At 37.0% G+C, this 26,045-nt stretch overlaps 1 protein-coding gene across 4 annotated transcripts in view; it reads left to right on the top strand.

Annotated features, from left to right (window-relative positions):
* TRMT11 (tRNA methyltransferase 11 homolog) overlaps positions 1–26,045 on the top strand; it is a 71,606-nt gene that overhangs the window by 11,624 nt on the left and 33,937 nt on the right. For 3 of the 4 annotated variants that reach the window (XM_036767330.1, XM_036767329.1, XM_036767331.1), the window contains 7 exons: positions 8,321–8,402; positions 8,490–8,582; positions 8,794–8,928; positions 15,028–15,184; positions 20,359–20,439; positions 22,548–22,712; positions 25,925–25,997. In XM_036767330.1, the coding sequence (XP_036623225.1) occupies positions 8,321–8,402; positions 8,490–8,582; positions 8,794–8,928; positions 15,028–15,184; positions 20,359–20,439; positions 22,548–22,712; positions 25,925–25,997 (786 nt within the window). Of the gene's footprint in view, positions 1–8,320; positions 8,403–8,489; positions 8,583–8,793; positions 8,929–9,336; positions 9,418–15,027; positions 15,185–20,358; positions 20,440–22,547; positions 22,713–25,924; positions 25,998–26,045 lie in introns of those variants that run through there. The other variant, XM_036767332.1, reaches the window with a different exon arrangement.

Here is a 26,045-nt window from a genome sequence, read left to right as displayed (position 1 = left end):
TTAAGTCAAAGCATTATATAGCCTTTTGAAACTTGAACATTTTGTGATATTCTTGAGGTTTTGGGTGGAATATTTCAGCAAATTGCTCAAAGGTTTCTCTTTAGTCTAAGATTCTACTGTTTAGCATTGCAGGGTGAATATATCTTTACAGACTATCTAATTTTAACTTTGGTGAATTTCTCATATATATGATGTGAGATACATTTACTTTTTAAGCCTTAAAGTGTCATACATATTATTTTTGTTATTGTGTCCAAATGCTGTGATATTGAATGGTATTCATATAAAAAGTACTGAAACCTCCCAGACTAATTCTTTTGACGTGTTTTTATTAGAAAGCCCTCTTTCCCTATATGAGTCATTTTTGTTTAATATGTCACATTTCTATGAACACATTTCTCTGATAAAATTACTTTGCAAGTTGTCACTATTTCAATATTAAATGTTCTAAAGCCATGTGATTTGTTAGGTATGATTTTTTCTGTTTTGAGGCTGAGAATTCTTAGACATAAAAGCTTTTAACTCGTGGTGCATATTGGAACGTGGATGCATTAATGGTGTGACAGAATGTGCATCTTTAGTTGCGGATTTACCATTCACCTTATATTCTTCTGTGGTAAATTTGGAATTCAGGGGAATGGATTCCAAAATTGTCTCTGTTAGCCAGATTACATGTACTGCTACTATCAGTCACATGTTTTAGATCTGTTTATTTTTTACATTATACCTATGTGAAGTGATAATTCTGTTATTTGGCAATTTTGGGGAAAAAAGTGTTGCACAGGAATGATTCTTTCATATTACCAGATAAATGAGGTGTTATCATCTAGCCCCTCCCTCAATAAGTTCAATGGAAAAGGAAAGTATTAGCTTTATAAGTGAGCTTTTGTGTGTGTGTGTGTGTGTATGTCTATACGTATACATACACACACACATACGTACATACACACATATACACATATGTAGTTTTCCCATTAGTATTCAGACATTTTGTTCAAACTTTTAAAAAAATGACAAGTTTTTGAAAATACAGGATATACTTTTCTGGGTTTGTAAACAGCTAATATGACATAGTTTGTTCCTTTCTGATTCAGGGTCATCATCATGATCATTAGGGGTTGATAGAGCTATGTAAGATTGTTGAATAGTCTATACTGAATAACCTCAGAATAGCCTCACTTTCTTTAAGTCTTTGTCAGCTGTTTATATATTTTTCTCTCCTCTTTTGCTCTTAACTGTCACTTTTTTTCTTGTACCTGTATTTAGTTATCCACCTTTCCTTTATAACTTTAATCTTTTAATTTGTGATAGCCCTGAAAACCAGATAACCAAACTTCTTAAACCAAACAGCTTAAAAGATGTGTGTGTGTACACGTACACACATACAGGTAATACCTGTTTTTTCATAATTATTTGTAGATCTTAGAGTGAGAATGTCCAACCCTTTTTAGAGTTTTTAAGGATGAGGAAAGTGAGGTCTGAAAGCTTTGCCTAAGGACTGCTCAGAGATGTTATTTGCTTACTTACTGGCCCTCAAAGAAGTTCTAGATACTTTGAAGTTAACATATAAGTGAGGCATTACTGTCTGTCTCCTTCCTGAATAAGTTCAATGGAAGAACAAGCACTGATATTCAAAGTGTTTTGTTGCATATACATGTAGGGATCTTTGAAAATTTACTGAACTAACTTAAAGGTAAAGTAGTAACTTTTGGTCTATGTTCAATTCTGTTCTGCAATAATGCTTAACCTTTTTTGGGGGGATATGAAGATCTTTTCTAAAATGTTAAAATATTTTGCAAACTTCCCATATAGTTGTATTATTAATATCCACTAACCGGAAGAAAAGAATGTGAGAAAATGGCAATACTAGGTGAATATTTAAGTTCATGTGCCTCCTAGGCTCAAAGATGGGCAGCCCGTGGTTTAGACTTTTTATAGAACTATTTAGAAGTTATAGAAGTTATAGGTTACTCAGGAGTTAGGATGTTTTGAAACCACAGACAGTGAAACACTGTCCTAAAACTGTTTTTCTTTTTCAGAATTAATTCAGGTTTCAGTTACTGTTCAGATAATTGAACTTAGTAATCAAATGACAAACCTTTTGCTTTGTGAGGTTGATAGCCTTTTTCCATCTTGAACTGGATTAATAAGTGCCTTTTGAAGACTGATCCTTTTCAAAAGGTTTAGTAATATAGTTTTAAAAATAAGTGATAGCTTACTATTAATTTTGTTTGTTAAGGTAGTTAGAAAATCTATATACAACATTTAATAAATTTTAAGTAATGTCCAAATATAGTGATTTTAAGGCTCATTTGTGAAAAATCACCCTGAATGAGGAAAAAGGCTCTTTAGAGCAGCCTATATATTTCACATTGTTGAATTTCCTGATAGAATTCTTTGTTGTTTTAACTACTCATGCAGAGAAGATGGACACAGTACAAATGTATGAGATTATTATTATTAAAAAAGGAGCCCAGTGTAGTATAAAAGGGAGGACACTTTTGAGTCAGAAGGCCTGGATTTCGGTCTCTTGTTGATACTTGCTGTGTGACCATGGGCATGTTAGTTAACTCACTGTAGCCCTCAATGTTCACATTTGTAAAATTTTGATAATAATGCCTGCTTTGCCAACTTTTGGGGATTGTTCTAGAGCTTACAAGGTCATAGATTTAAAGCTATGAGGGGCATTAGAACCCATGTAGTACGAATCCCTTATTTTGCAGATGAGGAAATTCTGGCCTAGAGGTTAATGTCTTGTCCAGAGTCATGAAACTAGTTAAGAATTTGATTTGAACCCAAGTCCTTTGACTCCAAAATCATCATCTTTCTATTGTATTATTATATGTGAAAAAAAATTTATGGGGGCGGCTAGGTGGTATGGTGGATAGGCACTGGCCCTGGAGTCAAGAGGACCTGAGTTCAAATGTGGCCTCAGACACTTACTGGCTATGTGACCCCGGGCAAGTCACTTATCCCTGTTGTCGCTTAAAAAAAAAAAAAAGGCACATGGATTTTTTCTCTCCCTTTCTAGCTCCCGCTCTGGCTCCTGCTTCTTCTCCCTCACTGCCTCCTTACCTTTGGGTTTACTGGCTAGATTTCATTCTCAAAACCAAGCCTTAAACCTAGTTCACTCTGGAGCTCATAGATTGGACAATAGGTCCCTGCCCTACTAGCACAGAGTGAATGTAGATACTAAATAGTAACTGTTTCCCTTTTGGCCAGGAAACCTGAGGGTCTTCCCATCCCAGTTTGATTTTATTTTTTTTTGAGTTTGATTAAAGGGGCCATATCTTGATTAACTTCTTTTTTTAAAATTTATTTAATATATTTAGTTTTCAGCATTGATCTTCACAAGAGTTTGAATTACAAATTTTCTCCCCATTTCTACCCTCCCTGCCACTCCAAGATGGCGTATATTCTGGTTGCCCTTTTCCCCAGTCAGCCCTCCCTTCTGTCACCCCACTCCCCTCCCATCCCCTTTTCCACTCCTCTCTTGTAGGGCAAGATAAATTTCTATGCCCCATTGCCTGTGTATCTTATTTTCTAGTTGCATGCAAAAACTTTTTTTTTTTGGTTTTGAACATCTGTTTTTAAAACTTTCAGTTCCAAATTCTCTCCCCTCTTCCCTTCCCACTCACCCTCCCTAAGAAGTCAAGCAATTCAACATAGGCCACATGTGTATCATTCTGTATAACCCTTCCACAATACTCATGTTGTGAAAGACTAACTATATTTTGCTCCTTCCCAACCCATCTCCCTTTATTGAATTTTCTCACTTGACCCTGTCCCCTTTCGAAAGTGTTTTTGATTACCTCCACCCCCATCTACCCTCCCCTCCATCATCCCACCTTTTTTTATCTTCTTCCCTCTTCTTTCCTGAGGGGTGAGATACCCAATTGAGTATGTATGGTATTCCCTCCTCAGGCCAAATCTGATGAGAGCAAGATTCACTCATTCCCCCCTCACCTGCCCTCTCCCCTCCTCCCACAGAACTGCTTCCTCTTGACACCTTTATGCGAGATAATCCACCCCATTCTATCTGTCCCTATCTCCCTCTCTCAATATATTCCTCTCTCATCCCTTAATTTGATTTTATTTCTTTTAGATATCTTCCCTTCATCTTCAGCTCACCCTGTGTCCTCTCTCTCTCTCTCTCTCTCTGTGTATATATATATATATATATATATATACACACACACACACACACACACATATACATATATTCACCTACATGTATATATATATAAACACACACACACACACACACACACACACATATATATATATATATATATGCATATTCCCTTCAGCTACCTTCATACTGAGGTCTCATGAATCATACACATCATCTTTCCATGTAGGAATGTAAACAAAACAGTTCAACTTTAGTAAGTCCCTTGAATTTCTTTTTTCTTCTTCTTTTTCTTGATTACCTTTTCATGCTTCTCTTGATTCTTGTGTTTGAAAGTCAAATTTTCTATTCAGCTCTGGTCTTTTCACTGAGAAAGCTTGAAAGTCCTCTGTTTTATTGAAAGTCCATATTTTGCCTTGGAGCATGATACTCAGTTTTGCTGGGTAGGTGATTCTTTGTTTTAATCCTAGCTCCATCAACCTCTGGAATATCGCATTCCAAGCCCTTCGATCTCTTAATGTAGAAGCTGCCAGATCTTGGGTTATTCTGATTGGGTTTCCACAATACTCAAATTGTTTCTTTCTGGCTGCTTGCAGTATTTTCTCCTTGATCTGGGAGCTCTGGAATTTGGCGACAATATTCCTAGGAGATTTCTTTTTGGGATCTTTTTCAGGAGGGGATTGGTGGATTCTTTCAATTTCTATTTTACCCTCTGGCTCTAGAATATCAGGGCAGTTCTCCTTGATAATTTCTTGAAGGATGATATGTAGGTTCTTTTTTTGATCATGGCTTTCAGGTAGTCCAATAATTTTTAAATTATCTTTCCTGGATCTATTTTCTAGGTCAGTGGTTTTTCCAATGAGATATTTCACATTGTCTTCCATTTTTTCATTCCTAGCTTCCACTTGCTCCAATCTAATTTTTAAGGTAGTATTTTCTTCAGTGGTCTTTTGGACCTCCTTTTCCATTTGTCTAATTCTGCCTTTCAAGGCATTCTTCTCCTCATTGGCTTTTTGGAGCTCTTTTACCATTTGAGTTAGTCTATTTTTTAAGGTGTTGTTTTCTTCAGTGTATTTTTCAGTATTTTTTTGGGTCTCCTTTAGCAAGTCATTGACTTGTTTTTCATGGTTTTCTTGCATCCTTCTCATTTCTCTTCCCAATTTTTCCTCTACTTCTCTAACCTGCTTCTCCAAAACCTTTTTGAGCTCTTCCATGGCCTGGGACCAGTTCATGTTTTTCTTGGAGGCTTTTGTTGTAGGCTCTTTGACTTTGTTAACTTCTTCTGACTGTATGTTTTGGTCTTCTTTGTCACCAAAGAAAGATTCCAGTGTCTGAGACTGAATCTGTGTGTGTTTTTGCTGCCTGGCCATATTCCCAACCAACTAACTTGACCCTTGAGTTTTTCAGCAGGGTATGACTGCTTGTGGAGTTAAGAGAACTATGTTCCACGCTTGGGGGGATGCACCAGCTCTGCCACACCAGCTCTGCTCCTTCCCCAAGAACCCCCAACCCAGACTGGACTTAGATCTTCAGCAGGCTGTGCACTCCTACTCTGATCTGCCACTTAGTTCCTCCCACCAGGTGGGCCTTGGGCCGGAAGCAACTGCAGCTGTACTTCTGTAACTGCATCACCTCTGCTGCCCCCGGGGCGGTAGCCGAACAGCGAACTCCTTCCACTCCTGTAGCTTTTCCCACAAACCTTCTCTGTTGTCTTTGGTGTTTGTGGCTTGAGAAGTCTGGTAACTGCCGCAGCTCACTGATTCAGGGCGCTAGGGCCCGCTCCGCCTGGCTCCTGGTCTGGTGGCCCATGCCGCCCACGCAGGGCTGGGCTCTGCTCTGCTCCTAGCTCTGTGCGGGATAGACCTCACCCAGAGACCATCCAGGCTGTCCTGGGCTGGAGCCCTGCTTCCCTCTGCTGTTTTGTGGGTTCTGCGGTTCTAGAATTGGTTCAGAGCCATTTTTTATAGGTTTTTGGAGGGATTCGGTGGGGAGTTCACGCTAGTCCCTGCTTTCCAGCTGCCATCTTGGCTCTGCGCCCCTCCCCCCCCAATAAGTTCTTAAACTGCCCTATTCACTGAATGGGCCTTACCTCGACTCAAAGTGAGAACCTGAAAAGACCTTACCCTGAAAGGGCCAGGGTCCCCCAATGCATCCTGGGCCATCTCTGCTCATCCTGATGAATATCCGGCCACTGGACCCAGAGGGCTCAGGAGGAGAAAGTGAGGCTGGTGACCTTGCACAGCCCTTCCTCACTCAAATCAAAGTCAACTGCAAGTCATATCATCATTTCCCTGATGCCATGGTCCTCTTTGAGAATGAAGGACAAACACTACATGCGAAAAAATTTTGTAAACAGCAAAGTACTCTACAAGTGTAGTATTGTGAAATGGGAGTTAATTCCAAAAGAACATTTGGGCTACTTAGGAGAAGGAATATTTTAAGTTGCCATTTTTTTTTTGCATTAAAACAATTGCATATGTAGTTTTTGAGTTGGACCTATGGTTTCCTTGGGGAATTCCTTCTACAAGTGTGGTTTGGAAGCTGTTCTGATGGGATTGAGTGACATGCCCAGGATCACATGAACAGCATTGTCAGAGACTTTTAGAGAAGAAATATTGAACTTCTCAATCTGTAGTAGTATTAATTGAAATGTAATAAGTTCAATATGAAGGATAAACCAAATTTCCCTTATAATTTTCACAACAGGGAATAAAGAGGCTACATACTTGAACTTAGGTTTCCATGACTCTGAGACTATCTATTAGTGATGTCATAATATCTTGATACATGTATTATTATTATTAACAATTAATAACAATGACCCTGTGAGATAAGTGCTCCTATTATCCCCCTTTTAAGTAAGAGGCAGTGTGCTATAGAAGATAGAGAGCTGGTCTTGAAGACGGGAAGACCTGGGTTTGAATACTGCTTCAGACTCATATTGGCTGTGTGACTGTGAGCAAATCACTTTTGGCGACTGTGTAAGACTGTAAGTTTCAGAGCTGCAGTTTCTTCTTCTGGGACTTCTCTGAATCAATGAAATCTCAGATCCAGTCCCTAAGGTTCCACGAATTAGGAAACTTTGGCACCCAGAGGTTAAATAATGTGCCACACAGCTAGTAAGTATTTGAGGCTGGATTGGAACAGAGGTCTTCTAGACTTTGTCTTGTATTCTCACTACAGTATCACACTGCTTTATTCTTTAGATAATAAAAAAGGTAGATAAATGTATTCACTAATTTTTTCTCAATATCTTGCATATCTGTAAAAAGAAAGAGAAAAGGATGAAGGGTAAAATGTTGCTACTCTGAGTGCCATGCTGACAAAAAACATTTTTAAAGCCCAGTAAATTTTTAGAAGTGTTAGGTATAGTCCACAAATTGAGGTCATTTGAATACCTCTTAAAGTTTGTTGTAATTTGATCTAGATTGTGTATGAATTGTTGTTGTGTGCCTATATTTCAATCATTCTGAATTATTGGCAAGATTATGATTTTGAATATAATACTAGGTACCATGTAGATTGATGAGCCCATCAGAGAAAATTTACATTAGTAAGAGGGATACTTTCTATATAGCTTAGGGGAACAAGGACCAAAAACTGGGTTGAAACTGGGGGGAAAATATTTTTTGTGCCATAGCCAGCCTGATTTTCTCATTCTGGCTTTGAAGATTCAGGAGTACATCCTTTGGAGGGGTAGAGGTGAGAAAATCCCTCCTCTTTCACTTTCCCTCCAGCAGTAGTGCCTTCCTCTCAAGGCTACCTTTCATCTGTATTCATCAGGTGTATATGTGCTGGGTTTTGTATATGCTCTCTTTCCCATTAGACTATGAACTCCTTAAGGGCAGGGTTTGTTTTTGCTTTCTGTTTGCATCTCTAGATATTAGTATTATGCCTGTCACACAATAAGTGATTTAAAAATACTTGGTTGACTCGAGAAGGGTCTTTCCTTCCTGCTATGTATATCTTCAGATAACTTCCCTATTTAAGCTGATGACAATTCAGTCTCCAAATCTGGATGTTGGAGAAGCAGAATTATATGTAGCTTTAGGACCCAAGTCTCTTATTTAAATGGACAGTAATGAAAGAGAAGGAAACAATTGCTTAATTAAAATGAGTAAAATCAGTGTTATGTTTTTGATGAGAAATTTTTCAAGTTGAAAATAACTTCAATCATGAAATTTCCAGGTCTATATTTGAACTATGGGGTCATGGAAAATCTCCAGAAGAACTGTACAATTCTCTAAAAAGTTATCCCATGGAAAAGATGGTATGTATTAATTTCGTCTTGTATAAGAATCCATATAGTTGAGGTAGAATTCCAGATGCTAAAAGAAAATTATCTGTTTTATTTTAGGCTCCATTTCTACATTCAGACACTACATATAAAATAAAGATTCACACATTTAACAAAACATTAACACAAGAAGAAAAAGTAAAGCGAATAGATGTAAGTAGACTTTAAAATTATCTAATTTTAACTCAGCATAACAATTATTGAAATATTTAATGACATTTTATTTTAATTTATTTTAAAACTTTTATTATTAATATTATATAAGTGTTATAAATTATGTAATAAAATTATACATAATAAAATAATAAATATTAAATTTAAATTATTTACTAGGATGTTAGAGTTATTATTTTTTTAATTTTAGGCACTTGAATTTCTGCCATTTGAAGGAAAGGTTAATTTAAAAGATCCACAGCATGTATTTTCTATCCTGGAAGATTATGGCTTGGATCCAAACCATATCCCAGAGAAACCACTTAATATTTATTTTGGTAGATGGGTAAGTAGCATTACTTCTTTACCTTTCTGTTTATCTTTAGGAAAAAATAGCACTATAAATTTGCTTCCTTTTTATTGAAAACTTAAAAGAACTAAACTATTGCTGCTAAAAAATTGAATGATGTAGTCCACACTTTTCCAGGTATAAACAGTAAGTAGGGGGAGGGAGAGATTCAGACTTAGGAGAAGTAAACAGGAAGAAGTATTGTTGCCAAAAATATTTCTTTTTCCTTTTTTTTCTTTCTGACTGTCACCACCCAAGCTGGAAGTACAGCAGCCACTCTTGGGCCCCATCCTAATACTTACTGGCATGGAAGCTGGCTGATTCACACCTCTTTAGGCAGCTTTGTGGACCCCTGCTTTCTGGGGCTTGCTGAATTGATGGGGGACTTCTTGCAGACACTTGATCAGTTTTAGCTGTTCTGCATCTGAGGACTCTTGAACTCAGGCTCTCCATCAGCCTTAGCCTCCCCAGCTGCAAAGACTATAGGTATGCCACTACACTTTTTTTTTTTTAATTTTTAAAGATTTTTCCCTTGAGTTTTACTCTGGAATGGAGACATTGAGCTAGAAGCTTAGTAATAGGCCTCTTTGACAATAGGCCATCCATAGGATGAATCTGTACCCTATGAATCCAGAGCTGAAAACATTTTGTGGGAAGAGTTCCCCCTTTCCTTGACCTGGACTGAGACGGTATCTGGAGTTTAGTCCCAAGTTTCAAGTGAGCAATCCTTACGAAATACCTGTGTTGATCTGACAAGCCATCTTACTTCAGGTACTGTGGATAAGCTCCTGTATCCAAAACCCTGAACAATAGATGCTGGCTCTTTCTCTAGGTTGTCTCATTCCTTTGAGGCCCAAGGTACAAAAGAGTCTAGAGTTTTTACTTAAGTGGAGATAGAATTTTAATTAGGTCCTAGTCTCTGATAAGCATCCAGGTATATATAGGACAAAGTCAAGAGAAGTTCTTCCTTCCATAACTCAGAGAAGAAATAGAGTAACCTAGTGGGACAGAGGGTGGTGAGCAGGTACCTGAATATAACCAGAACTGGTTGGTATTATTAGAATTGTGTTTTCTGTGCCTCAGACACAATTATGAATTGAGCCCCACAAACAATTAAGACAAGACATGAAGAAAAATATTATCATACTTCATTTCTATGGAAGTGATAAAAAGGTAGAATTCTTGTGTCAATTATAGAGACCTCTTTTATTGGCTTTCCATAATAATAGTTAAAATGCTTTATAGTTTACAAAGTGTTTTCCTTACAATAATGTTGTAAAGTAGATAGTGCAAGTAGCATTATCCCTTTTTTTGCAGATGAGGAACCCGAGGTCAATAAAGGTGAAGTGACTTGCCCAGGGTCACATAACTATTAAATGGGGATAGAACTCATAAGCGCAGTGCTCTTTATCTCTCTTTCCACTATGTCTTGTTATCTCTTCCATCCAAAATGCAAGGATAGTTATTCTATTCTATATTTATATCCTAATATCACTAATGAATGAGAAGGATTCCATAGCAAGTGTTAACTGAATAACTTTACTGTTGAAGAGTATGGATATGGAAAAAGTAAATTATTTCGATTGGTTGGAGGTTATGCACTTTTGACATTAATGCTGATTCTATTCTAAACTCAAATACGACTTTGTTTTGCGAATAATAAGAGGAATGTAAAGATGTCATGCTGTAGGTGAGGAACTTTTCCACAACCACTTTTATTACCTTTACTAAAGGGAAAGATTAAAACAGTGGGAATTAGAGAGAATCTGAGTCATGGAATCACAGAATTGTTAGAGTTGGAAAAGACCTTAGGGGCCATCTTGTCTAACATTTACCAGAAAAGAATCCACAGTTTACCATATCTGACAAGAGGTCAGCCAGTCCAATGAGGTACCCTGGGGCAGTCCATTCGGCTTTTCAGCAACTTTTACTGTTTAATAGTATTTTATTTTTTTCCAATTACATGTAAAGACAATTTTTTTTTTTACTTTTAAAAATTTTTTATTTTATTTTTTGAATTTTTTTCTTCTTTTTTTAATTTAATATTTTTAGTTTTCAGCATTGATTTCCACAAGATTTTGAATTACAAGTTTTCTCCCCATTTCTTACCCCCCCCATCCAAGATGGCATATATTCTGATTGCCCATTCCCCAGTCAGCCCTCCCTTCTGTCACCCCACTCCCCATCCCCTTTTTCCTTATTTTCTTGTAGGGCAAGATAGATTTCTATGCCTCATTGCCTGTATATCTTATTTCTCAGTTGCATGTAAAAACTTTTTTTTTTGAACATTTGCTTTTAAAACTTTGACTTCCAAATTCTCTCCCCTCTTCCGTCCCCACCCATTCTCCCAAAGAAGGCAAGCAATTCAATATAGGTCACATGTGTATCATTATGCAAAACCCTTCCATGATACACATGTGAAAGACTAATTATATTTTGCTCTCTCCTATCCTGTCCCTCTCTATTCAATTTTCTCCCTTGACCCTGTCCCTTTTTGAAAGTGTTTGCTTTTGATTACCTCCTCCCCGTATCTGCCCTCCCTTCTATTGTCCCCCCTTTTTTTTCTCCTTCCACAATACACATGTTGTGAAAGACTAATTATATTTTGCTCTCTCCTATCCTGTCCCTCTCTATTCAATTTTCTCCCTTGACTCTTGTTCCTTTTTGAAAGTGTTTGCTTTTGATTACCTCCTCGCCATCTGCCCTCCCTTCTATCGTCCCCCCTTTTTTTTTCTCCTTCCTCCTTCTTTCCTGTGGGGTAAGATACCCATTTGAGTGTGTATGTTATTCCCTCCTCAAGTCAAATCCAATGAGAGCAAGATTCACTCATTCCCTTTCACCTACCCCCTTTCCCTTCCAATGAACTGCTTTTTCTTGTCACTTTCATGCGAGTTAATTTACCCCATTCTATCTCTTCCTTTCTCTGTCTCTCAATATATTCCTTTCTTATCCCTTAATTTGATTATTTTTTTTAGATATCATCCCTTCATATTCAACTCACTCTATGCCATCTGTCTATATATATGTATGTTCCCTTCAACTACCTTAATACTAAGAAAGGTCTCATGTGTTACACACACCATCTTTCCATGTAGGAATGTAAGCAAAACAGTTCCACTTTAGTAGGTCCCTTATGATTCCTCTTTCTTGTTTGCCTTTTCATGCTTCTCTTGATTCTTGTGTTTGAAAGTCAAGTTTTCTATTCAGGTCTGGTCTTTTCACTGAGAGGGCTTGAAAGTCCTCTATTTTATTGAAAGTCCATATTTTGCCTTGGAGCATGATACTCAGTTTTGCTGGGTAGGTGATTCTTGGTTTTAATCCTAGCCCCATTGACCTCTGGAATATCATATTCCAAGCCCTTCAATCCCTTAACGTAGAAGCTGCTAGATCTTGGGTTATCCTGATTGTGTTTCCACAATACTGAAATTGTTTCTTTCTGGCCACTTGCAGTATTTTCTCCTTGATCTGGGAGCTCTGGAATTTGGTGACAATGTTCCTAGGAGTTTTCTTTTTGGGATCTTTTTGAGGAGGTGATCAGTGGATTCTTTCAATTTCTATTTTACCCTCTGGTTCTAAAATATCAGGGCAGTTCTCCTTGATAGTTTCTTGAAGGATGATATGTAGGCTCTTTTTTTGATCATGGCTTTCAGGTAGTCCAATAATTTTTAAATTATCTCTCCTGGATCTCTTTTCTAGGTCAGTGGTTTTCCCAACGAGTTATTTCACATTGTCTTTCATTTTTTCATTCCTTTGGTTCTGTTTTATAATATCTTGATTTCTCATAAAGTCACTAGCTTCCACTTGCTCCGATCTAATTTTTAAGGTAGTATTTTCTTCAGGGGTCTTTTGGACCTCCTTTTCCATTTGGCTAATTCTGCCTTTCAAGGCATTCTTCTCCTCTTGGCTTTTTGGAGCTCTTTTGCCATTTGAGTTAGTCCATTTTTTTAAGGTGTTATTTTCTTCAGTATTTTTTTGGGTCTCCTTTAGCAAGTCATTGACTTGTTTTTCATGGTTTTCTTGCATCCCTCTTGTTTCTCTTCCCAATTTTTCTTCTACTTCTCTTACTTGCTTTTCCAAATCCTTTTTGAGCTCTTCCATGGCCTGAGACCAATTCATGTTTTTCTCGGAGGCTTTTGATGTAGGCTCTTTGACTTTGTTGATTTCTTCTGGCTGTACGTTTTGGTCTTCTTTGTTACCAATAAAAGATTCCAAAGTCTGAGTCTGAATCTGAGACCGTTTTCGCTTCCTGTTCAAGTTCCTAGCCAACTACTTGACCCTTGAGCTTTTTGTCGGGGTGTGACTGCTTGTAAAGTAGAGAGTACTTTGTCCCAAGCTTGAGGGGCTGCACTTCTATTTTTAGAGCTACTTCTACACAGCAAGCTCTGCCACACCAGAGCTCCTATTCCCCCAAGAACTGCCAACCAGGACTGCGACTCAGATCCAAGGAGGCTCTGCACTCCTGCTCTGATCTGCAGCTTAATTCCTCCCATCAGGTGGGCCTGGGGCTGGAAGCAACTGCAGCTGTAGCTCTGGAAGCAGCCTCAGAGCTGCACCACCTCCGCTGCCTTCTGGGGCGGTGGCCTGTGGGGAACTCCTTTCACTCTGTCATTGCGGTTTTTCCCTCTAACCTTCTCTGTTGTCTTTGGTGTTTATGTGTTGAGAAGTCTGGTAACTGCCACAGCTCCCTGATTCAGGGTGCTAGGGCCTGTTCTGCCCGTCTCCTGGTCTGGTTGGTCCTGCCGTGGCCCACGCTGGGCTCTACTCCACACCGCTCCCAGCTCCATGCGATAGACCCTTCCCAGCAATCATCCAGGCTGTCCTGGGCTGGAGCCCTGCTTCCCTCTGCTATTTCATGGGTTCTGCAGTTCTAGAATTTGTTCAGAGCTATTTTTATAGGTGTTTGGAGGGACCTGGGGGAGAGCTTTAGGCAAGTCCCTGCTTTCCTGCAACCATCTTGGCTCTGCCCCCCAAGACATTTTTCAACATTCATGTTTTAAAAGATTTTGAGTTCCAAATTTTTCTCCCTCCCTTCCTTCCCTCCCCAAAGCATCAAGCAATCTGATATAGGTTATACATGTGCAATCATGTAAAACATATTTCCACATTAGTCATGTTGTAAAAGAAACGGAACAAAAAAAAAACCCAAACCAAAGTAAAGTAAAAATAGTGTGCTTCGATCTGCATTCAGACTCCATCAGTTATTTCTCTGGATGTGGATAGGATTTTTCATCATGAGTCTTAGAATTTTCTTGGGTCATTATATTGCTGAGAAGAGCTAAGTCTGTCAGAGCTGATCAACTCACAATGTTGCTGTTTCTGCCTACAATGTTCTCCTGGTTCTGCTCACTTCACTCAGCATCAGTTCACGTAAGTCTTTCCAGGTTTTTTTGAAATTCACCTGCTTATCATTTCTTAGCACACAATAGTATTCCATTACATTCATATATCACAGCTTGTTTAGCCATTCCTCAGTTGATGGGCATCCCCTCACTTTCCAATTCTTTGCCACCACAAAAAGAGTGAGTAACTTTTATTGTTAAGAAATTTTTCCTGACATCAAGCCTAAATTTGCTTCTTCACAACTTCTACCCAATGCTCTTACCCTTGTTCCCTGAGACCACATAAAATAAGCCTAATCACTTTTCTAGAGGCCAGCCCTTCAAATACTTGAAAACTGTTGTTATGTCCTGCTGATTCTTTTCTTCTGGCTAAACATTACTAGTTCCTACAGCTGATCCTCATATGACATGGCCTCAAGTCCTCTCACTGTTCTCTCTAGCTAATACTTAAGATGTGATCTGACCATGGCATATTACAAAGGTACTATAACTTCTTTGTGTCAGCATTAGTTTTTTTTTCTGTCAGTCAGAATGCTGACTCATATGGAGCTAGCCATCCATCCATTATAACACCCCGATGTCTTTCAGTAAACTGCTGTTTATTGAAGGCATGCTTATGCCTTCCTCATCTTGTACTTAGGAAATTCATTTTTTGATCAGCATCAAGATGTTTTTGCACGAGGGTTTTACCAGGGTTGTCTGTTTTAAGTAGTCCTTTGCTGGTCTTCATATTAATTTATGGTATTTTTTGACACAGATTGCAGATGGACAGAGGGAGCTTATTGAGTCATATAGCGTAAAAAAGAGACATTTTATTGGAAACACAAGCATGGATGCTGGGTTATCATTCATCATGGCTAATCATGGGAAAGTGAAAGAAAATGACATTGTCTTTGATCCATTTGTTGGAACAGGTATTTTTATTTCATTATTTTAGAAAACATTTTCAAAGATGTTCTTTTAGATGAGACCAAGTTAAACATATTTTTGAAAAGTTGAACTTTTGAAGAGTTTCATTTGCCATTTGAGTGGAAACATATATGAAAATGGAAACTACAAAAAGAAAATGGTCCAAGATTTAAAATAATTTTGAAATAATAATTTCTTAAAAAGTAAAGAGAATATATTGTCACTTTTTTAATCCTTTGTAATGTTGGATGAACCAGTAGGGGGAGCTTTTAGCTCATACATAATACTATAGTTAAATTTGAAAGACCAGAGTGTCTTGAAACATGATGATCTTTTGGGCTTCAAGGACTCTGTTTCGGAAAGAAAGATTTGTATGTCCTGATCAGACAACTAATTATGATCACCTAACAAAGGGATAATCAAGTGATTAGTTTAAAAAATAGATATAATTTACTGTTGAGTTAGCCGAAAAGTAAACTATAAAGGTGGAGACTGATGGAATATAATTTGGGGAAAAGACTATCTGTGACCACAATGCCATTTCTCAGTTATTATGGAATTGGGCCCCCTAGTCATTATGAGGAGGGCCAGAAATTTCCTCATCATGAGCTTGATCAGGATTATGGTAATGAGAAAGGATACCAGGATGCTACTAGGGAAAATTCCAAATATCAATTTCTCATTATTATAATCCTCTCAGAGTTCCTTGAAGTGAAATCTCTGGCCATTCTAATGGCACTGTGTTCACATAAATAGTATGTATCAGAGTTACAATTTAAACCCAGGGCTCAGTAAGCTAAACTGCCTTTTAGCATATCAGAATAAAATGATATTAAGAGTTCGAGATATATAATTTAGGGAATTATTTTATGTTTGTGTTAATGAATTAGCCCTAATTCGTATCCTTCCCACCCAATTAGCCAACACCTCCATCTTTTCTATCCTTTATATAGATAATGTATTCCTACCATATTGCTTATACATTTTTTCCTTACCCTTATGACCCCACATCTTTCCTTGCTGATCATTATCCTCACCACTATTTAGTCCCTATCTTGGGAATTTTATAATGTTTTGTGGAGTGGGAGGAATTCTTGGAGAGTACAGGCACATGGTATCATAGTTTGTTTTTTTAAAACTCCTATTAGCTTAGGTTTTAAATTAAAACAGACATAGGAGAAAGTCTGATTCTTCCAAGTATTATAGTAAAAAGTCCTTTCTGTTGGCTACATAGGTTAAAACAGATAAACAAAAAACTAATTTCTCTGGCAATAAAAATTCTCACTTGCTTTTACTATTGTGGATGAGAGTAGACGTGCATATTAAAGTTGTTTTGAGGTGTTAAGATTGATAGAAAAAAGCCTCTTGGCTTTCTCCTAGACTTATTAGTGGAAGGTTGTGGTTGTTGTGTGGTTTGTCCTTCGTTCTTGAAGAGGACCATGACATCAGGAAGAGAGATGAGCAGTTAAACCTAGTGGTTGCTGCACAGATCAGTTTTACATAACTAGGGTGTTTACAATTCAGGCATAGCTTTAGAATTTTTACTTATTTTAGTTCAGTGATAGTTAAATTGAGTTTGTTTCATTTTCTGTGGGAACAATTCTTAAGCGTAACCTGTTTGTTACTGAGTTTATTGCCTTCTTGTAGATGGCAGTAAGGATTGGAAAAATGAAATAGTCCTGCCTCTGAAGTCACATTTTCCTCAAAGTTAGATTATAGATTTGGCATTATTTTTTCCTATCCTCACTGCTCCACCTCCACTAGCTGTGGTTCTTTTTGCTTTGACATTTATTTTGTTTCCAACATTTAATTTTAAAAATGCTTATTTATAGAAAAGCAGAATTGAAATGAACTTGGTTTTCTTAAGTCCCAGCATCTTGCCTCTACTCACAGGCTATGTTTTTCTCAAGGTTATAGAGTGATAGGTTAGAAAGCTTCTAGGAAACTGGAAGGAGAGAGATTTAATCTTTTTTCATTTGAATAACTTTCCTTGTTCTTTTAGACAATCTGCTACTGTTTTCTAGAATGACATTATGAGCTGTGTAGAATAACACTTTTCCTCTACATTTCAGCAACCAAATTTTTCCGGATTTTAAAAACATGCATGTCTCCTTTTATTTAAGGAATGAATTAATTACTTTTAGTAACTATCAATAGGAAATAGGATTATTCTAATATCCCAAGCACATGCGGAGAACAAAATTTAGTGGAAGATTAATCAATCAGTAAAGTATTTTTTTTAATGCCTGCTATGTGCTCAGAGTAAATTTTCACTCTTCAAGTATTTTCTTGATTTCTTTTTGTTTGTGAATTGTGTTATAAATGTAGATTTATGAATTATTTGCACTTTCACTAACTGTATATATATCTTTACATAAATTATATTACTCGTACTCTTATCCTTTTTACCAAATGGATGAGATAATATGGATTTTGAGTCAAGGTTAATTAAGATCTTAGAAGTGGATAGAGCGTACTCCATAGAGTGCTGGACCTGGAGTCAGGAAGACTTGAGTTCAAATTTGGCCTGAGGAACTTTAATATCTCTATGATCTTGGGCAGTTTCCTCATCTGTAAAGTGGGAATAATAATAGGACCTTCCCCTCTAGGGTTGTTGTGAGGATAAAACTGAGATAATGTTAGTAAAGCACTTAGAAATCTTGAACTTTCCTTATTATTATTAGTGAGGCCAGATGCAATAGGGTTATAATAAATAAATTTATTATGCACCCAATTTCTGTTGAAGTACAGTTCAACATTTCTGTGGTTAATTTCCAGAAGTTTGCATGGGATTATTTAGAACTATAGTTATTCTTTCTTTAAAAGGTAAGGTAAGGAAGTAAAGGTTTCAGTTTGGAAAATCCTAATTCTCTGTTTGTAGCTACACTTACACTGCAGAGAGCTGCAGGGGTCAGTGCTATGAAGTCATGAGAGACACCCTTAGTTGCTCCTCTTTGAATAGTCTTTATTCAGGATGGGCAATGAGTGCTGAGCCAGATTCTCTTGATTCTTTCCTCACTCTTCAGGATGAGATGCATGGCACCCAGAGTGGGAAACTCTCATTTTAAACTCTTGTGACCTTGACTTATTCACTTGGCTTTGTCCCATTGCCTAGTTTCTGTTAAATAGAATTGGAATTAAAATTCTAAGTTGGCAGAATTCAAATTTGGTATAATTCTAATTGGCCTGCTTGTATTGTAAACTCTGTGAAGAAAGGACTGATTTTCACTAAAGGATTGAAAGGTGTGGACATTTATTGAGCTAACTGGTCTGGTTGTGTAATTCAATCTTGCTGAATTCTGTTGATGTTGTTCCTTCAGACTAATGGTGTTTAATAGGTTTAATTATGCATGGCATTTCATATTGTGTGTGTATGTTTTAAGTGTCATCATTGACTCAACCTTTCTTTTTTATTTTACCTCTTTTCTTATATATAAACCAAAGTCCAACTATTCATTTCCATATTGTGATTGATATCTAAATCTTCAGAAATGGAAGCTTGTATTTATCAGCTGTAACCAGGGTACACTTGGATAGCACATTTAGTAGTGTTTTTTAAATTAAAATCTCTGTATAAGATGTTACCTTTGTTTGAAAATGTCCCTACTAAGTAGTGTGGAGCCATGGCATCCCAGGCTCTGCAAGGAGAGCAAGAAGCAGGTGAATCTTGTCATGTATGTCCTCCTGATGTGGAAACCTTATAAACCTTCACTTCTGGAGTACCTAAATGTACTTCAACCTTAGTTGCCTGCTACCAGTAATTATCCAATGACTAAGTCAGTGAGACAGTTTATTTTTTAAAGAACCTAAAAAGTAGAAAGAAACAGTCAAACCAATTATTCATCTACTTTCAGCTGTATACTATGCTATAAAGTGTGTCTTGTCTCCTCAGAACTCATTGTAGCCAAATAGATAAGGTTGTATTTAAGGAAGTACAGAGAAGTTTTTCTTTTCCCCTTGGCAACTAGTTCTCGTAGGTGAGTATCTCTGTCCTTGGACAGAATTGCAGTAATTCAAGTCATAGTGTGAATATTACAAGTCATCCAGCATGACACATTTTATACTCACATTTCATATGTGATTGTTCTGTTATTATGACTAGGTTAATCAGGGCTTTATCCCCTTATCTTTCACTTAAATCCTCTTTTTTCATGATGAATGCACTTTGGATTGATTTAGTTTTCAGATAGCTTTTGGCACTTCTTTTGTCTTCATTCTTTACTTTCAAGACTCTTTAGTGGTAATAGTGTTTGCTTTTTAAGAGTATTTTTGTACAAATCCTATAATACTTTATTCTAAGTAGGGTTTAAAGGATAACTCTCTGTGCATGTGTGTATGTGTATACATGCATGTAGTACAGGCGTAATGTTTTTGACTCTCTGGAAGAACTACCCATTTTATCTTGAGAGACCACATTTGAGAAGGCTCTGGGGCTGAAGATCCATATCTTTTCCTTTCCAAGCCAGTGTATATTTTATAGCCTAAATCAAATTGTTGATAGGCCAGGCAAATGTGTAGTTTGACAGATTATCCTGCTTTGGGCTGAGACATATATAAAGTTTCAGATTTATTTATTGTGTTTATTTTTGTTTTTGATTTTTGAGCTAATATTTAACTTTGAAAAATGGAATTATTTTAAAATATGAAGAGAAATTGAATAATGATCTACTTGAGAAGCTGTAACTTGTTCTAACATGTCTCCTCTTGTTTTGGTAGGGTTGGCACATGAGTGGCATAAATTCTGCCCTCTGATGCTTATTTATAGTTTTGTGACTTCATTGAGAATTAAGCCCAAATGTCAGAAGTTAGTCCTTTTTTATGTGGGGGCAGGATGCCAACTGTGGTTGTGTAGCAAACTATGAGCTAATTTTTCAGAAATGAGGGGGTTGTGTCTGTAGGGGCCCCTTTGAATAGAATGGAAATACAAAAAAAAAGTGTTGAAGAAGTAATTGCATATCAGCAATACCTTTCAGTAATGATAATAACATACTAATTTATACCCTACTTTCTGATGAGCTCAGATTAATTTACTAGTAAGGATTAATAAATCTGGCATACCTTTCATACAGCTATATTTTAAGGCTCTCTGGAACTTATTAAGTGAAGCAGAGGAAGGGGGGGGAATAGGCAGCTTTCTTCCTAATAAGTCATGCACTGTTATCATTTCTTTAATTTTCAGGTGGCCTCTTGATACCCTCTGCTCATTTTGGGGCCTATGTATGTGGAACAGACATAGATTATAATACAGTTCATGGATTGGGTAAGTTGTGGTTCCAAATAATTTAATATACATTACTATTATGTTAAAAGTTTCTTTTTGTAGGTAATAGAATGTTAAAGAAATTTCTTGGTGTTATTGTGATATAGTCATCTTTATATTACTAGTGCTAAAGTAGGTGACAGGTACTCCACAACAAGAAAAATATTTTTTTCCTTTCTCTTACCTTCTCTCACTCTTAGCCTTCCTGATTTTTTTCTTTCAAATGTTCATGAGAGGGATGCCATATATGAATAAATATAACAATAATCATCTTTCCTAGGTGACCTTCATAGCTTTCTTTTACTTGACAGATTGAAGCAGTATTATAAATCTTGCCATGGCATATTTAGTACAACTAGTCAAAGGTTGGCAGCTGTTGATTAAAGCATTTCCTACAATGAAACCAAAATTCCTCAATTGAGGCGCTAAATGTAGAACTAGCCTTAAGGAACTGTTCAGTACAGTAAATTTGACAGAATGAATTGTAGCAGTATTTTGTCTTTGTTTTGTTTCTCCAACAATTTGTAAGGAGAAACAAGTTATTCCATCAACTACTTCCTAGGAAAGAGGTATTCTTTGTGATTTACTTTGTTATGTGAAGAAATGGGAGTCTATTATAGAGGATGGTAGTCAGTTAGCCTTATGTATAATGTATGGGAGGAGATTTTCTTATGCCACTTCTTTTTCTCTTGTTAGAGCAAGCCAGAGTTAAATGCCCCTACTTGATAACTTGTCTTTTTTGCTTCATTGAATAGATTTTGTAGCTTTTCTTGTTATGTTATTGTCATATTTATGTTTATATATTATTAATATAGAAAGGATATAATCATAAGGAAAATTTAGGGTAGAAAAAGTGCCACTGAATATAGACTTGGTGAAAGACAGCATACCTTTTGTCTGAAGATCACTCTTGCTAAGTTCAGAGAGGTTTATCATCAGGTTGTTCTTAGAGTAATGAGTTTTTTTGACTATAGCAAAAGTTTTTTTTTATAATTTAAATTTAATTTAATTTTTTAATTAACAAGCATTAGCTTCCTCTTCTTCCTCACTACCTCTCCCCACATTGGGGGGAAAAAAGAAAAGAAAAACACAACATTTAATAAATATGCATAGTTAAGCAAATAGATTCTCACATTGGTCATTTCAAGAAATGTACATTTTATTCTACATCTTAAGTTCATCAGCATTCTGTCATGAGGTGGGTGGCACTACTCATCAGTGGTCCTCTGGAATTGTTGTTGGTCATTCCATTGATCAGAGTTCTTAAGTTTTTCAAATTGTTTGTCTTTAATATGCTATCATTATTTGTCAAAGTTGTTCTGGTTCTGCTCACTTCATTCTGTATCAGTTCATATAAGTGCTTTCAGGTTTCTCTTTTCCAGGTTGTCCCTTTCATCTTTTCTAAAGTCACAGTAGTATTCCGTTACAGTCATATACCGTGATTTATTTAGCCCTTTCTGAGTTGATAGTCACCCCCTTGGTTCCTAGTTCTTTGGTACTACAAAAAGAGCCCACAGCAACTCTCGAAGACTGGCTACTGTGTCACAGCAGTAGTGCTGTGGAGGGGATACCCATGCTAATGAAATTACAGATTCTTGAAGTACTGAGATAAAGTGTTCAGGTGAATTATTATCTTCTTATTCTTTTATATAGCAGGTAGATTTCCTTTAGGGAAAATATCCCAGAAGTTCTTTAAAATTTTTTTCTTTGTTCTGTAGTGCACTGTGTTAAAGGGCAGGATTTGTTTCATGGTTTGGCCTGTTTTATCCTTTATCCAAAGTGACTTAGTTTCTAATGTATGAAAAGTATCTAGGAAGGCAGTTTTGCATGAAAATAGGCTCCGTATTTTGTTGCCTAAGGATAGAATCATTGCAGGAACCCAGTGTACAATGTATCTTATTGTACTGAAGTAGTTTCATAATAAGTTGAATGAAAGTAACTGTTTACTTGGATAAATAAAATGTAAATGAAATTATCAGTAGCTTTTCTTTGAGGAACAAAGAATTAAAAGTGCTGCTGTGAGTTACATGATAAGGAATAGGAATGATTTGGCTAATATTGATGTCACACTTGATTTTCTTTCTCCTCCCATTCCTTTTACTCATTAGGAAAGGCTAGTAGGAAAAATCAGAAATGGAGAGGTCCCGATGAAAATATTAAGGCAAATCTTCGACAGTATGGTTTAGAGAAATATTACCTTGATGTCCTCGTTGCAGATGCATCTAAGCCTTCCTGGAGGAAGGGATTATTTTTTGATGCAATTATCACTGATCGTAAGTATCTTTCTATACCATAGTAGGTATACAATTAGAATTATGCAAAGTAGTCTTTATGTATTGGGGAAAACATTTACCAGGGTACGCAACTTATCAGTGACATTTCTACCAAACTTCTTCATTTAGTAGTGAGGGGGAAAAACGGGGAAGTAGCACAAGTAGTTGATTGAAGAGGATTGCAGACTTTAACAGCATGATTCATGGTTTAGTTTCTAATTTCTCTTAGCCTAATTTCTTTTTGGCTCTAGGTATGTACATATGCACTTGTTTTCATGGTTAGGATAATTCATGTGTCTTCAGAAAAAACTAGAGGCAAGATGTTCATTTACAATTATAATCTGAGATTTTTAATAAGACAACATGCAAATATTGCATGTTTTCTAAATAGAAGTCTTTGTATTTCTGTAGCACTTATTGTGACCTAAAGAAAGTGCTCAGGGCAGCTGGGTGGCACAGTGAGGGAGATGAAGTGTTGTTTCATGCATGCTGAATGGAGACATAAGTAGGTAGAAATTTGGGATTAGGTGGGGCAGTGAGTAGAGCACTGGCCCTGGAGTCAGGAGACCCTGAGTTCAAATCCGGCCTCAGACACTTGACACACTTACTAGCTGTGTGACCTTGGGCAAGTCACTTAATCCCAGTTGCCCTGCCTTCCCCCCTCCAAAAAAAAAAAGTTCTCAGGATATCTTATGCTATGCAGTTTAGAGGAAAACTAAATTCCCACAGATCTGGGATAATTTGATGATACAACTGTTGGTAAAAGTAATAATCCTAGGCAGAGGGAGAAAGATACAGGGGGAAATGTAGACTAGGTGAAAATGAAGATGGCAATAAAAATATTCTATTAAAACAAAAAAAGAAATAAACAAAATGGGAAAAAAGCTGCAAAGAGATTGATGTGTAACAGAATAAATATTTGCAAGGTAAAAAAAATATTTTATCTGACTCACCTCTTTTGGGGAGCTTTCCTTGGTCCCCTGTGTTATTAATGTTCTCCTACTCCTTAGATTACCTTATATTTACTTACCTGTTTATGTGTGGGGGCCTCCATTTGGATACAAGTTTCTCGAAGGTGAAGAAGTTTTGTTTTGTTTTTATCTTTGTATCCTTAGCACACAGTGGACTGCTTGGAACATATAAGAATATGATAAATGTTTATTGTTGTTATAAAGCGGTTTACTTCTTTTTACTACTTCGATCTTCACCATAATCCTGCGAAGTGATTAGGGCTTATATTATTAACTCCATTTTATAGATGAGGAAGTAGAGACTGAGTGAATTTAAGTGACTTTCTTAGGAATATCTAATAAATAGCCAAACCAGGAAAAGAATCCACCTCACCTAACTCCAGATTCAGTTTTCTTTCCATTATACCATAGATGCTGATGGACTTATTCCCTTGGTTCTTACTTTCTTCTTAGCCTCTTTCTTGAATTCTAATCATACATCACCCATTGTTTAGTAGATATTTTGAACTGGCTAACCCATAAGTATCTCAATAATAACTAGCATTTCTACAATAACCAGCACTTAGATGGTGCTTTAAGGTTTGCAAAGTACTTTAAATATGTTTTCTCGTTTGGTCTTCACCACAGTCCTTTGATATAGGAAGGAAGGAAATAAGCATTTATTAAATATCTACTGTGTGCCAGGCTCTGTACCAAGCCTTTTACAGATATTTCATTTGTTTCTCACAACAAAGCTGGGAGGCAGGTGGTGTTATTCCCATTTTACATAAGAGGAAGCTGAGGCTCACAGAGGTCACACAGTTAACAAGTGTCTGAGGTAGGATTTGAACTTCCTGACTCTAAGTTCAGTACTCTGTCTGAGGTACCACCTAGCTCCTGCCACCAAACCCACCCTCTTCTGAACTTCCCAGAAACTTTCCAGGGAAGCCCTGTGCTTCCATTCACCCAACGTTCGCAACCCCCTGGTTCTCTCCAGCTCGTCACTTCCCTTCCCTTCAAGCAGTTACAGGTTTGGTTGATTCTGCCCCCATGACATTATGTACATGTATCCCCTTCTTCGAATTTACCTTGCCTACTGCCCCTTATCACCTTTCTCCTGGACTGTTTCCGTAATCTTCCAATTAGTCTCCTTGCCTCTCCAATCTGCCTTCTACATAATTGCCAAAGTGATATTCCTAGAGCACAGTTCTCTGTTATGGAAACTCTAGTTACTCCCTATTTACTCCCTATTACGGGCTCTGCTGTTGGCACTTTAACTGTTTCTACCTTTTCATCTATCTTCTCATCCTTATTATGAATTACTTTAGGCAGGGCCACCGCTCCATCTTCCAGTACTTAATACATTACTTGGCACATAGTAAGTGCTTAATAAATGCCTTTTCCTTTATTCATTCTGAAGCCATGTCTTTGTACATGCTGTCTCCCTTTACTGGAATGCATTCCTTCCTCACTTCTATTTCTCAAAATCCCTAGTTGCCTGCAAAGGTCATCTCACATATAACTTCCTGAAAGAGTATCTTCCTGATCTTCCAGTGGTTAGAGCTACCCATCCCCCCACCTCCTTCTGCTTATTTTGTATATACTTAATATGCAAGTTGTTTACCCTCATAGAATATAAACTTCTTGAGCTCAGAGTCTGTTTTGCTTCTATCTTTGTACCCTCCCAAAGTCACTACATTGTCTGGCATATAGTTGATTCTTAATACATGCTTAGAGAAGGAAATCCATTTTCCCATGTTATGAAAGTGGTGATATTCTTCACTGTTATAGTTAATGAACCAGATTTGCCTTTTCATTGTGGCACCTATCAAGTCTTCATTCATTGGCCGCCTTGCATATTTTTTCCATTCCTTCAGTTTCTTACTGAAATGTTTTTCTCACATGTTCTCAGAAAGCATTATACTGATGTCTCTTTTTCCACAATTATTCTGTTAGCTTTATTATAATTAGCTATGTCTGTGCTATAATACCACCCTTTCTCCCCCTTACCACCTTCCCCACCTCCCAATAAAATGTAAGCTTCTTAAGAGGCTTTTAAAATCTTGGTATTCCCAGTATCAAGCAGTATTTTCTACATAACAGAGGTTTAATAAATGTTTTTTAAGTTAGTCACTTAAATGAATTACTGTTGCTAACGGGTGCAGAAAAATTGTCCAGACATCATTATTTCAATGTAGGTATGTTTTTTGAAATTATAAGGATGAATTCTGGCTGTCAGTGTTACCTGTGTTTTCTGCTTAGCTCCCTATGGTATCAGAGAATCTACTAGAAAAACTGGTTCACAGAAAGAAATACCAAAAGGAATAGAAAAATGGTAAGTAAATTTTAGGTAACTATGTAATTTAAGCTCTTGCAACTTTGG

Source organism: Trichosurus vulpecula, chromosome 7 (assembly GCF_011100635.1).
Source record: "Trichosurus vulpecula isolate mTriVul1 chromosome 7, mTriVul1.pri, whole genome shotgun sequence".
Classification (NCBI taxonomy): domain Eukaryota; kingdom Metazoa; phylum Chordata; class Mammalia; order Diprotodontia; family Phalangeridae; genus Trichosurus; species Trichosurus vulpecula.
The sequence above is the reverse complement of the archived record's forward strand: the minus strand, read 5'-3'. Positions and strand labels throughout refer to the sequence as shown.